General features: G+C 50.0%; 5 protein-coding genes across 5 annotated transcripts; 3 read left to right on the top strand and 2 right to left on the bottom strand.

Moving 5' to 3' along the window:
* Positions 1-521: 521 nt before the first annotated feature.
* On the bottom strand, positions 522-1,807 carry BDW70DRAFT_164018 (uncharacterized protein; the record flags this gene model as incomplete). Its single annotated transcript, XM_073741406.1, has 3 exons — positions 522-942; positions 1,044-1,180; positions 1,250-1,807. 3 exons carry the CDS (start codon positions 1,805-1,807, stop codon positions 522-524), a joined length of 1,116 nt encoding a protein of 371 aa, XP_073591742.1.
* A 1,145-nt stretch (positions 1,808-2,952) lies between these two features.
* BDW70DRAFT_153771 (uncharacterized protein) lies at positions 2,953-4,019 on the bottom strand (the record flags this gene model as incomplete). Its single annotated transcript, XM_073739715.1, has 2 exons — positions 2,953-3,825; positions 3,879-4,019. The coding sequence occupies 2 exons, from the start codon at positions 4,017-4,019 to the stop codon at positions 2,953-2,955; spliced, it is 1,014 nt and encodes a 337-aa protein (XP_073591743.1).
* A 2,031-nt stretch (positions 4,020-6,050) lies between these two features.
* Positions 6,051-7,770, top strand: BDW70DRAFT_171838 (uncharacterized protein). Its single transcript, XM_073743330.1, has 4 exons — positions 6,051-6,364; positions 6,428-6,912; positions 6,976-7,049; positions 7,095-7,770. The coding sequence occupies exons 1-4, from the start codon at positions 6,155-6,157 to the stop codon at positions 7,610-7,612; spliced, it is 1,287 nt and encodes a 428-aa protein (XP_073591744.1). The 5' UTR covers positions 6,051-6,154; the 3' UTR covers positions 7,613-7,770.
* Positions 7,771-8,942: 1,172 nt separating this feature from the next.
* Positions 8,943-10,035, top strand: BDW70DRAFT_171840 (uncharacterized protein; the record flags this gene model as incomplete). Its single annotated transcript, XM_073743331.1, has 2 exons — positions 8,943-9,798; positions 9,860-10,035. The coding sequence occupies 2 exons, from the start codon at positions 8,943-8,945 to the stop codon at positions 10,033-10,035; spliced, it is 1,032 nt and encodes a 343-aa protein (XP_073591745.1).
* A 1,502-nt stretch (positions 10,036-11,537) lies between these two features.
* BDW70DRAFT_164022 (uncharacterized protein) lies at positions 11,538-11,795 on the top strand (the record flags this gene model as incomplete). Its single annotated transcript, XM_073741407.1, has 2 exons — positions 11,538-11,653; positions 11,711-11,795. The coding sequence occupies 2 exons, from the start codon at positions 11,538-11,540 to the stop codon at positions 11,793-11,795; spliced, it is 201 nt and encodes a 66-aa protein (XP_073591746.1).
* Positions 11,796-13,305: the final 1,510 nt, after the last annotated feature.

The raw sequence follows: 13,305 nt of genomic DNA on the forward strand, positions 1-13,305 counted from the left end.
AGCGTGATATGGAGAGATCGAATAGAGTTGGGGAGGGAGGGGAGAAGAGGAGTAGAAATATTGATGAAGCAGAAAAAGACGGCCGCACGAGACGATGTCGAGGCCGACGACAGAGCCGACCACGCTGAGGCGCCGCTGTTGTGTTGTGGTGGGCCTAATACGGTTTAGCGGCCGCCGTTGACAGGACAACATGGTGTTGTATGCCTGAAGTTGCCTGAGGCTGCCAACACTACCATAACAATTATGTAATCAGACCCCTCTCCACCACAACAAACAGTAAAACACCCAGTTATCTCCACTGTTTATTTATTGTTCTCTCTGGACCTCGGGTGCAAACCTGCCTTGATACAGAGCAAGGATCTCGAAAGTCGTTCCAAGAATTATATTGCAAAGCCTTTGGGGCGAAGCAGAATGAAATCTGCATTAAAATCTGCATTAAGCAATGGCCTCCCGCCGGTCTCTCAGTGACGGCGGCTAGTCTATCCCAACGGTTGAATACATGCTACAATAGGCCACGCCCGCTACACCGGGTTGAAGAAGAAGATCTGGTCCCAAAGCCCAGTCCCGACTGGAAGATCCTCCCCATCCAAAGTCCCCGTTATGCTCCCCGTAAATTGTTGGTAATACCGCCCGTCTGCTAGGACCAGATATATATATTGCGCATATACCACTAATTGGCCCTGCGGAAGGCTAGCGCTGATCCTGTACCCGGTTGCTGGATCGGTCGACGTTGTAGGAGGATATGTGGAGTTATCTCCGTATGGCCTCACCTCGATAGCTCCTGGCTCGCAGCTTGCCGCCAGAATTGCGCCATTTCTGGACACATACGCGGAAACGGTCTCATCACCGGATGGTGTAAGTGAGTCGTACCAGACGATATTGTAATCACCCAAGGTCCCGTGTCCCCAATGGTAAAGGGCAAATGATTCGGAGAACGGTTTGCTGCCGAAGCTCTACACCAGGTTCGCTCGTTAATATGTGCAAGGGGCAAACGAGTGAAGGGAGATGGGCTTGCCTTGTCGTGATAGCCTCGACCATGGAACCTGAGCCTCTCGCCGCGGATCGTGAAATCGACAAACGCAGGCCCGCCTGGAATGGCATTGACCCAGCCTGCACCAGGCGCCAAGTGCAGGTCTTGTCCGTCTTCAGCCGGTCCACAAGGGTGATGAGGAGGTGCGTCCTGTCGCGTCCTGTAAGCAGGAGTGAAAATTCCCTGAGTGATTCAGCCTTGTTGAATAAAGGTGCGTACCGAGTTGATGTACAATGAACCACTGATGTCATGTTCAGGGGCATCGATATGGACCACATAAGCAGACATATCTGGAGTGCCCACCCAAGAGCACCCAGTCCCAGTAAAATTACCACTGGATCCATCGCCCTCAACTGTGATGATTGCATCTCCAGCAGGCAAGGCAATAGGGTTTTCAATGGTACCGTTCGGCCAGGAAAGGGTAATTTGGACTATATTACCGCTCGGTAAACCGTTGGGAAACTGTTCTGTCAAGACCTCAAAGGAATCCGAGCCGAGAGTGTAGAAGGTGGTGACGATATGAGCCTGGGCCTGCCCACCATCCTCCGTGGAAACCGGCTGCTGGATGGCATCAAACCACCACCAGTCATAAGTGGTCGCGTTGATGGGGTGAACCTTGGGAGCGTCGAAGCCATCGCGGCCGGAGGTGTACTGGGTGACAGCGGTGGCATTCTCATTTCGGTAAGCTGGAACGACGAATTGTTGCGGCTGAGGCCGAGAAAAGACATGCCCGACAAGCAACGCCAGGGCAGAGAGGCGAAAGAGCTCAAAAGACATCATACAGGTCTTGGTCAGCAGTGGGCGCGATGGGCATCTCACTGGGGTCCTTCTTGGGCAGCGTTATAGCCCAAAGTCGAATTGATATAGATCCTTGCTTGACATCATAGCCAGACCTCTTCGGCTTTGCTGAGCTACTCCGGAGTAGACTCGGAGTACGGAGTAAGCTGTAGCCTTGATTGAAAGGTAATCAATGTTCGCTGTTACCAGATACTCCGGTTTAGTCCGCTGCTGCAGCGCTCGCTGCATAGTGATGCGATAGACTGGTATGAGAAGCAGCAAAAGAACATAAAGAACAGAAAGATGTCGAGTTTAATACTGCACAAATTGCGTTCTTGTCACATCTACTGCATCAATCACATCTCACAAGTGAGGACTTCACCGTTTCCGAGTGAATCCGGCATGCTTGCTTTTTGCGTTGCTCCAGAGCCGATCGGCTAATCTGTCCTGGGAGGCACACAATCACTAAGCCTCGACTTAACCCTTGATCCAGGTAAGCAATGGCCATATTATCGTTGATGAGGGGCTACCGCTGAGAACGTCCCTAAGCCTACGGTCGAACGGTCGCAGACTCGGCTACGTCGCTGTAGTCGAGGGTACCCAGCTTGGTGAGAGGGTACACCAGAAGCCCTGACTAGCAGGGCTATCTCTCATTCATGTCTATTTGTCCGCGATTCTCGTGTCGTTGACGGAATATCCTTTGTCTAATCGAGAAGAAGCAGAGGCCTCTCGCTCGCTCAGCAAGAACCCTTGCGTATGCCTACTAAATCCTGCTAGTACCTATAGCAGCCCCTTCTCCACGATTACCATTAGAGCCCTAGGACCTCGAGCCTGTTTTCTTTGCAGTTTTGACAATCACCTCCGCTGCGATAGACAGCACTCTTTATGGCACACCGGTGGTAGATCAAGTATCGATGACATTTTATAAGAGCGGCTCAGTAAAAGCTTGATAGAATGAAGTTCGCTTTTAATAAATGTGTTACCCTGAGTGTGACCTATCCGGCGTGATCGCGGCTCCTACCAAACTCCAGGGCTCTCGCAACTATGGATCGGCTATTGCGGCAGAAGTATGGACAGATATCTGCAGCTATTTGAAAGGACCCGAAGTATACGACATTTTTATATAAAATAGAGCATGATTTAACCTATTTATTCTGACAGTCACTGCCCCATAGCGCCCGACACCGAGCGCTATGCAGGATGTTCTCTGTTGAGCCCATGACGGATTCAAAAGTTTCATCAACAGGCCCGTCGCCCTTATTATTGCCAATATCCACATCACTCTTCACGCCGAACTGGGCAGGAGGGAAGTACTGATGGAAGACTTCCGGTACGACCGAGACGCAAGTAAGGCGCCGACTGTGACATTCGATCTGCAGCTGGACATCAAACGCCTCCCCCTGGCCAGCTCCCAGACTCTCCAGGATTTTCCTGGCGCCCTTGTGAGTGACCGCGTACGCAAACGTACACACCGGGCTGCTCGACAGGTATACCGTCCGCTTCAGATCAGGGAGGAGTGCAATCTCATCAGGCCAGAAGCCCCGGTAGTCCTCATGCGGGCATACATGGGTATCGTTGAATACGATCGTCTCTATCGACTCATCCCATCGCTCCCCACAGTGGCCGAGCCAGAGGACGTCCCATTCAAGACTGTACGGCGACCGGTCCGTCTCGGGTGCCTTGGTTAGGTTACGCACCGCCGTTGAGATATTCATCATCTGTTTCCGCAGAGCGATGTCCCAGTCAACATCGTCTTCCAGAATAAGGGCGGTCTCAATCTCGGATTGGTAGACGTGCTTGAGCAAGTCCAGATGCGCGAGCCAAGCCTTGCTGGCCCCAGGCGATGGATGCTGAGTGTCCCATGGGTCGCCCTGGATGTTTGCAAACGCTTCCGCCAGACGATCGTCCACTGGTGGCTGTGGGGGAATCGTGATCTGAAGGCCCGTGAGGTTTGCTGCGGCATCAAGGCCCCGCGTCCGCCATGAGGGACGTTGCGACAAGGCGAAGATTTGTTGAAACTATGTTGTACGGTTGTTAGTCACTCACCGAATCAGGAAAGCGTTTCGCTTACTCCTAACGTGTTGTTCCCGGCATTATCCCCTAGCGAAAATGCAGAGGTGGGGCTGATCTCGGGACCCTGAAGAAGGTGCAAGAATGCGAACAGGACAAGGGCACCCGCGATCAGATATATGAGGCGTAATCGAGTTGGCATCGTTGCATCTTCCTCTCTTGAGCCTGGAGTCATGAAACGAGGAGATCGAATTTGTTCGTGCTTGTTGGCCCCATCTGCGTTGGGGGCCGCGCCCATAACCATCACGTGATCCATATAGAAATAGAAAGTGTCCTGTCGATCTACAAGTCCCTGAGTGGCGCACCGATTAGCGAGTTTCAGAGTGGCACGCCGTATCGAAGGGTGTCTAGCGGCCTTAGGCTCCCTAGCTCCTGGCCCTACAAGTTACAAACCTTGACACGACACGCTGTGTGCCCGCAGATGTCCAACACAATTTTTTTAAATAGAATAATAAATCGGATAATGCCAGTAACGTTTTCTCGTGTTATTTCCATGGGCTTCATCGCTAGACGGATATATAGTAAGATATAATGAAGGATATATAGTTGTCTAGTTCATATTTCATGGATCATTTAAAGGCATCGGACAGTTTATTTATGGTAAGCAACATTACACTGGCGTTCCAATCGCGTAGGAAACGCTATTATGGTAATCCTTGCTAAAAACTGTTTAGATGGAACCAAGCGGCATTGGCTGTTTTCTATGTTTTGAGGTTTGCTTAAATTCATGCTAATGAAATGGATGTCAATTATACCTAGTATGCAGAGAATAGCAATTCTCCAGCAAAACATGAATTGCGTATCTCCCTGCTTTTGGTTCGGCCAGCAGTCACCACTGTCTTTCTTCTGCCTTTGCCTGCTCATGCTGGCAGAATATTTCGCCTCTTGAGGTCAAAACTGCCGAGGTTTTTGCGAGTTACCATTAACCTCCGATGTTACACGTTCCAGTAAAGGTGGCATGAGCATTCATGGTAGGCAGGCCTTAGGCCAACAGAATAAGAGCAAGCAACATGCCTCCAGTCATTCTGGAGATGGGAATATGGCCGCCCAGCTCTATACATAACCTTTTGGGTTTCGTCTACGCCCAGTCTTGAGGAGGACGCCCCGATTAAGTATGGATATAGTACAGCGCAGATGCCTTACCACCCCTTTGTTTCCTACTGTCTTCGGACGGTTGAAGTATAATCAAACTCCCGCAGCACAGAACGTGCGTAAACCAATCACTTCACATCGCTATTTCTAGCATCATGCATCTCTCTATCTTCCAGCTCTCGCGGCTGATAGTGTAAAATGATTCCATAATGACATATAGCACACTGGCTTTCTTTCTGTCCTTCTTTAATCTTCCAGGGTGGCTAAGGGTCTATCGCCTAGGAGCGGACAGACGATATTGTGGTATAGAGTAACTGCTCTATTGGCTATGTAATTATGAAGGTAGCATGACCTTAGCTGCGGCGGAATCAACTGTATAGTGAGTGAAGGGTGAGTGGAGCAAGTCAGCTTTCCTGAACTTGCCTGGTGGGAAAGTAGTAGACATGGAAGCTTGGTTCAATCAACCAACAAGGAAAGATCGCGCGTGAGATTTGCGTTGTCGAATACGTCAAAAGTATACCTGGGATGGCTGTGAATCTGTTTTGTCTGTGATGAATAAATACTCTACAATTACATATGCTCAATAGTGCCCATCCTGGCCTGCTATAGTACTAGGTATCTTGTTCTAAAACAAAAATTTAACAAATTTTATGGATAGAAGCATGTCTAGTTGTATAGCGAGGCAAACCAGAGCAAGGATGAATACTTAGAATCCTCAAGGTGCTGACCAGAGAGTGATCGAATGTTTGCGATGACTGAAAACACACACAATACAGAGAACTGGGAGCTTAGGGCTGCATTTTCCTGCCGCAGATATGTTATATCAACCCCACAAGTGGCGGGTTTGTTGAGCCTCTATTACAGCCTCTATTCAATGCTGGAGATGCTTAACCTTTATGATATCAATCAATCTTTCATGTGTAACGGTTGGCCTCCCTGTAAACAGTGATGTAGACGAATATGCTGTCCGATCAAACAATTTCAACAGACCCACCAGACCAAATCATGAGATCGCAACAGGTTGACATGCTGTGTACCCTATGTTGACGTGATTCCCCGAAGCCGTCGGATCGTAATGTATCTTGAATCTGTCACCTTGTATCGCCCCTAATTTCTCCTATTTCTCCTATTTCTCCTTTTCTCCTCGAGCGTCTGATAGGGGCCGACCCTCTCGATGCTGCCATCATGTCAACCGTCAGCGAAGCTCTGCCTGTGCTCGACTGGTACGAAGACCGCGGTACACCCTTGCAGATTCACTTCATCATCATGTTGGCACTCCCGGTAGTCGCTGTGGCATTGCGGTTCTGGTCGCGAGCGGTCATGCCTTCTGCTGGACCGGGGAGAAGGACAATCGGGCGCTTCTGGTGGGATGACTGGACAGCACTCTTAGCGACGGTCAGCTCCGGACCTCTCCACCGTGGTAGTTCGTCTAATAATCTTTATTTGTGTCTTGCACAGGTTTTTAATATCGCTGTCTGTATCCTCGCCATCAAGATGGTGCAGCTCGGTCTGGGCCGCCACGCGATGATCGTCTTGCCAGAGAACATTACGCTCTTCTTTAGATTCCTCTGGGCCGTGTATATCATCTTCATCATAGGTGCATCAATAGCCAAAGCTTCGGCCCTGTTCTTCTACGCCCGAGTGTTCACCCAGACGCGCTCACGGTTCCGCTACTCTCTCTGGACTCTCCAGGCGTTCAACGTGCTCTGGCTGCTGGGCACTATTCTCGCAGTAATCTTCATGTGCTCCCCTGTTGCCAAAGTGTGGAATCAATCGTTACCTGGCCACTGTCGCAGTCCGGGCGATATCTGGCTGGGCAGTGGAGTTTCCAGCGTGTTTATCGACGTTCTGATCCTGGTCCTGCCTATTCCTATCCTTTGGGGGCTGCAAATGAAGCCATCCCGCAAGTTCCTCGCCGTGCTCGTCATCCTCCTTGGCCATCTGTGAGCTCCTTTTATTCCTTCTTAACTCTGAGTGGAACCACAGAACCGCTGACAGAGAACCAGCGTGGTGGTGGTCTCCATTGGACGTTTGGCGTCAGTAGCAGGCACCGTCCAGCACCTTGCATTGGACCCTACCTGTATGTCCACTTGGCACTTCATCTTCTCTCGTTAACATTTGACAGTCAACACTGTCGCCCCGATCTTTTGGCATGGATCCGAGATCCCCATTGCCGTTATCAGCGTCAGTCTCCCCAGCATTTTCCTCCTCGCGCGCCGGGGCTTCGCCCATGGGATGAAATCAATGTTCAGCATGAAGACGATCCCGTCCTCTGTATGGGTGGACGAGAGCCACGTTGAACGGGCCGAGCTCCGCCCGGCTAGATCTGCGAGTTCAATCGGGCTCGTCCCTGTCCGACCAGTCTATATCCAGAACCCAGCCAAATGCGTGACCACAGACAGCGGGTTCACCGAATCTATCACTGCGCTGCCACCGATCCCGGAAGAGCCCTGTGAGCACCGGACGCCATCGGTGACTGCAGAGTATGGTTCCACGAGTACGCTTTCGACCGTGCTGCCGCAGATTCCTGAAGAGGTACATGGACGGCAGACGCCTCAGCTTACGGTGGATTGCGGTTCAACCAGCCCTATTTCCTGGGCACGAGCCACGGAAGCCCAACTTGCGGAGCTTGGCCATGTATAAGTTCTGTCGATATATAGTGCCCATTATATAGTATAAAACGGGGTCAAAGAACAAAAAAAAAACCAGAGGAAAGAGGAAAAGAGGAAGAGACCTCTGTGCACCGCCAAGTCGCCGCCTAGCGTAACAGCTGCAAGGTTCACCAGGTTCAGGGGTCACAGTGTAACAAGTAACGGACTGCTGGAATAGCGGTGGATATGCTATCGTGCTATTGTACTACTAGGCTATTACTAGAGCGCATTGCGCGCTAGTGATTTGCCGCAAGTCGGCGTCAATCCTCAATACGAGCCTCAAGAGTCCGTGCAATGTGGATGAGTTCATGGACTCTTGCAAGCGGTGGTTCATTTAATCCTTTAAATATACTTCATATACACAGATGACGCCATCATCACGCTATAATCTTCACTGAAGATCGAGTTCAGTACTGATAGTACTGGTAGTACTGGTAGTACTAGTAATACTGAACGTTTGTTATTAGAAAAGAACAATGAGGAGACGAGAGAAGCATGGATGAAGTATTATGGCATAAATGCCGCTTTGTTATTTTCTAAGACAGAGACGGGACCCTGCAAGCTGGACGGCCAAATGGTTGTACCGAGGCCCTTGGTCGAGGGGACAATGTGGGGTTGATGGCGGGGTAGAGTTGATGCCCTAATAGTACAGAGTAAGTGATCCACCGGGCCTCCACTCTTTACTCTGGACCGAGCAAGTGTCCCGAGCCCCAAGACTCGTCTTACTAGATGGAATACCGAGGTATGCCAAGCCAGCACTGCATAAGGCTGGAAGGAGGTCATAGGCTACTGATTCGGGGCTAGCATCGCGCAGGATTATTAAGAATTGATACTGCCGAATATAGATTGGAGATGTATTCAATATGGGATTTTGAGGAAAGGGAGCGTAGCTGGAATCCGGCCCAGCTCAGTGCGCCTTGGAAGACCCAGTTTTTGGGTACTTCGCGGTACTTCACGGTATTTCACTGGAACCAGGCTCGGGTTGCCAGCTCGCGTGGGGGATATACTCCACCACCATTTACCAGTATGGTCTATCCCAACAAAGTGGAGTCCAGACAATCTCAGCTTTCTCCACATATTGTGCTCCTGATCGTGACGCAATAGGGTAATATGGTCCTGATGGGATTTTTATGATACGATCCTCCTCGGCCGACGGGATGAATGAGGGGTTAGGGGTTGAGGCAGAAGTGTTGGGAAAAGTATTTAGAAGCCCAGATTGATTCTCAAGAGCATTCCTCTTCTTTAAATTTTTTTTTTTTTTTTTTTTTTTTTTTTTTTTTTTTTTTTTTTTTTTTTTTTTATATTATAATCACAACATCATCATGTCTGAATACACCAACCTGCCCGACTACGACTCCCTCCCGCCCGTCAAAGGCATGCCCCGTGGCTGCGCATGGGGTATTTTCGACAAAGACGGCAAGAAAGACCATATCGGGTGTCTGAACCTGCTTACACCGTCTGTGGTGCGCGCGGCCTTGAAGGAAGCTGAGACGGGCCAGTCGATCTCGCTGAACTGGCCCATCAACGCTATCCATAAGCCTGGGTTCCAGCGCGCGGGACTCGAGCATAAGGTCTCTTCGTTCCAGGACACGCCCTTCAAGTTGCATGGGTTCGACGACGAGGTCGCGTTCAATACTCAGTGTTCCAGCCAGTGGGATAGCCTGGTGCATTTCGCGCACCAGCCATCCGGGTTCAGCTATAATGGAGTCAAGCCAACGAAGGACGCGCTGCTGCAGGCAGATACGCCCTTCCACAAAGACACCGATCTGCCCACGCTTGACCACTGGCATTCGCGCGGTGGCCTAGTCGGTCGCGGTGTCCTGCTCGACTACCAAGCGTACGCGGACGCGCACGGCCGGAAGTACTCGCCCTTTGAGACGCATAAGATCACCGTCGCCGATCTCGAGGCCGTAGCTCAATGGGAGAATGTCGAGCTGCGCCAGGGCGATATCGTCATCATCCGGTCCGGGTTTACAAAAGGGCTGCAGGAAGCTGCCACGCCGGAGAAGCAGGCAGAGTGCATGGCTAGCCACCGAACTGTCGGGGTGGAAGGTAACGAGGCGACGGCGAAGTGGTTCTGGAATAAGCATTTTGCGGCTGTTGCCGGCGATGCCATCGCCTTTGAGTGTCTGCCGCCGTCAAAAGAAGATGGGACAGAGGGGTCGATTGGAGAGCTGTGTAAGTCTACCTTGTCTGTCGGTGATTGATCTGTGTTTGTGAGTATGCTAACGGCGTCTAGTGCTGCACCAGTACTTCCTTGGCCTGTTTGGGCTGAATATTGGCGAGCTGTGGGATCTTGAGGCGCTGTCGAAGCTTTGTGCTGAGAAGAAGAGATACTCGTTCTTGCTTACAAGCTGCCCGCTCAACGTGCCAGGCAGCGTCGGGAGTCCACCGAATGCGCTTGCGATTTTTTAGATCTGTCTATACTGGTTAGAATTTAGATATATTTAGCTGACATGGGCCGTTGCAATCCAAACATGCCCCAAGAGCGTAGTGGTGATGCTGCAGTCTTGACGCACTCAGCCTCATGACAGGATCTCGCTGTGATGCTCCAGTGGGAAAGAGCTGGAAATGAGTGGACCTGATGAATCTATTAGGTCAAGCTGAGAGATGTACTAGAAGTCCTATTGAGCAAGAAAGCAGAAGCATTCCTCCCAAGATCCGACCTTTTTGACAAAACAAGCCTGAATCACGTTGCTGTGATAAGTAGAGGCCATTGTTACCAGCTATCATAGCGCCAAACAGCTCATAGGCCTTTAGATTCCCCCGAACACATCAGGTCTATATAATCTAAGAATGAACAAGAGACTGTCTGCCATCCCTAAAGTACAGAGGAGGTTGTACGAGATCGCCACCAGTGGATCTGTCCTAATCTGCCCTAATCTGCCCTAATCTGCGTCTCATTTTTTCATTCGCCCTAGTGACGATTTAGTTACTGGTGCAGACGATCGAGATAGCCTGTGCAGCAGCCACGAAGGAATACATAACAAGAAAGGAGCACTCTTAGGACCTGATCTCTGAATTTTTGAATTCATCCCTGAGTCGATAGAATGGCCGCTAGTGAGAAACGCGTCTCACTATGGACATCAGGTAAGGTTCCCCTTTAAGGGAAGACACAGCTCAGATATCTTATTGGGTATACGAATAGCAACAACATTCGACCTTGATTACCTGTCGCTCCGTTATGTATTTGTCACATGGTTCAATATTGCCCTGGACTATCGACCACGTTCAAACCAGTACCCGAGTACACCTTTCTCATATGTCCGAGCCGAGGCTCCTCAAGATCACTAATCATGGAAAGCTTCATAGAACGCTCAAATCATCATTGGATCACTTAGAAAAGGCACCAGCCCACGTTTTAGCTACAGCTCCCCACGACTTCCCAAAGCCCGAACGTAGCAGGAGCTTCTGCGAGCTGGACTCGGCGACGGCTTGGTGGTTGCATGAAGGAAGGTACCACAAATTTCAACGGAAGCACTGTATGCCGAGCTTTACTTTCCAGAATATCAAGCACCTTTATCCCCTTTTCTGGGACAAGTAGGTGGGAATGACGAAGTTCATTAATGATGAGGTCTGCGGACCTCGAACCGCATCGCCAGACAGTAGAGACTGGCAATCTGGTGTGGTAGATATCGATGAGTGGGCACAATAGACTACACTGGATATTATTGGTATCTCAGGACTAGGCCGGATTTTGATACATTAAAGCATTCAAATGACGAACTAGCTTTACACTACAAGGAGATATGCAACCCTTCTCGAGGGACTCAGATTGTAGCGGCATCGCTTCTGATCTCGGGCGAGCAGCTGACAAAATTACTCGTGCCTTGTGTCATACTTTTTGCTTCTGCTCGAGTCTTTAGGGCTTCAGTGGAGTACGAGTCCTCTCCCGCGAGTTTTTCCGAGAAAGAAAAATGCAGGTTCATGAGCAGGGTACCGGGAATGTCGACACGTTAGCCTCTTTGATAGAGTCAAATGCGTTTTCCGACCATAAGCTTGCGGACCAACTTTTGACGCAGATCGCTGCTGGGTGAGTGAGACACCATCATTTCTATGATGACTACCAAGTCGCTGATGCGGTCTACAGGCATGAAACAACCTCATCAGCTTTCACTTGGATCATTTACTATCTCACTCTCTACCCCCCATCTACAAGTACGTCTGCGAGCTGAAGTACAGGCTGCATTGCCTGATGGCATTTCTACCGATTCCTCTGGCATTGACATCGCTGCTATTCTCGAGTCTCTTCCCCTGCTCAACGGCATTTGTAACGAGATACTCAGTATTCTCCCACCCATCGCGACGACAATGCGTCAGAGCATGCACAGCACCAACTTCATCCGTCAGCCGATTACCGCAGGCACGGTCCTCACCATAGCGACATGTGTAATCAACAAACACCCTGATCTCTGGGGCCCGGACGCGCACGAGTTCAGGCCCGAACGGTGGATAGATGCGGATATTGGAAAGCCCAACCAAACAGGCGGTGTTTCGACGAACTATGTTTTTCTACATTCCTTCAGGGGCCGCGCAGCTGTATTGACCAGAGCTTCGCGCGAGCAGAGCTGCGAACACTGCTGGCTGTATTTGTTGCAACGTACCAGTGGAAGATGGCAGATGAAAATGAGAGAAATTGTGATAACTGCTAAACCGAAGAACGCGCTAAAGGTCAAGTTGGTCAAAGTCGGGAGATGCTGAAGGAACTAATCTGGTCTTGATCAAAAATGAATCAATATCCCTTATGCTGCCATTATAATGAGGCTATGATTGCGAACTTCTCATGAGCATAGGTCCCGCAGAATAGTAGTCCGTATACCCTAAGCCAAGGCCTACTATTTGTAGTTTATGATTTTCTTTAGAGCTGAAGGTTGTTTCTCCGCAGGGCCAAGCAGGCCAGCAGCATAAAGGGGAGGCGAGCGCGATTCTTTGCCGATGTGTAGACTTCTTAAATAATATCACCCACCTTGTCTTTGTTCCCAAGGACCCGTTGCAGATGCCATATCCTGTTTATTACAGACTTACACAACGACTCTGCAAGCCAGTCCAGGAGACCTGTGCGACAAGCGTCTCCCGAAACGAGCGATAGAAGCTACGTAAAGGCGTCCAAACAGAAGATGCTTAAGTTGATTTTCAAGAAGACCGGTGTGCCATGTGCCAACCCTCCAGAATCCTTCACTGGGCATAAGGTACTCGATCTTCAATGTAAACGCACATGGACTATCATGCTTACGTGGGAGATCATACTTTAATTCTGTTCTCGGTCGTATTGCGAGCATAAGCTTCCTCGGGATTTAGAGCCAGTGGCTTCTTAGTTCTTCACCTGAATGGCTGCTCTCGGGGGGTCAGGAAGTCGTTGGCGTTTCAACTTGACTCGACGGGGGTAGGGTGAAATATGCGTAGCTTGCCAGTAGAAAGCGATATGCCGCGCAACTAGAAATTTAAGCAGGGAATTGAATATATGAAGCAGGAACTAGGGTTGGAGCAGACTTGGGGCGCGAAGGATTTGCGACATTAGTAGGGTCTTCAGCGGGGAAGGGAGTACTTTTTGGTGACGGAGCATATGTTGAATATATTGCACTGGGATTTCCCATGAAAGATAATATATCGAGAAGTCAGCTGGTACAGTTCTATATAGCTCTAGGTATATTGTCGCTTTATTTAGTAGGTGGTTACATGTGATAA

Source organism: Aspergillus foveolatus (genome assembly GCF_047715535.1).
Source record: "Aspergillus foveolatus strain CBS 279.81 unplaced genomic scaffold BDW70scaffold_88, whole genome shotgun sequence".
NCBI classification, from domain to species: domain Eukaryota; kingdom Fungi; phylum Ascomycota; class Eurotiomycetes; order Eurotiales; family Aspergillaceae; genus Aspergillus; species Aspergillus foveolatus.

Coding starts and splice junctions, on each gene's coding strand:
- BDW70DRAFT_171838 (XM_073743330.1), top strand. CDS start 6,155: ATGTCAACCGTCAGCGAAGCTCTGCCTGTGCTCGACTGGTACGAAGAC. Junction 6,365..6,427: donor GGACAGCACTCTTAGCGACG/GTCAGCTCCGGA, acceptor TGTCTTGCACAG/GTTTTTAATATCGCTGTCTG. Junction 7,050..7,094: donor CCTTGCATTGGACCCTACCT/GTATGTCCACTT, acceptor AACATTTGACAG/TCAACACTGTCGCCCCGATC.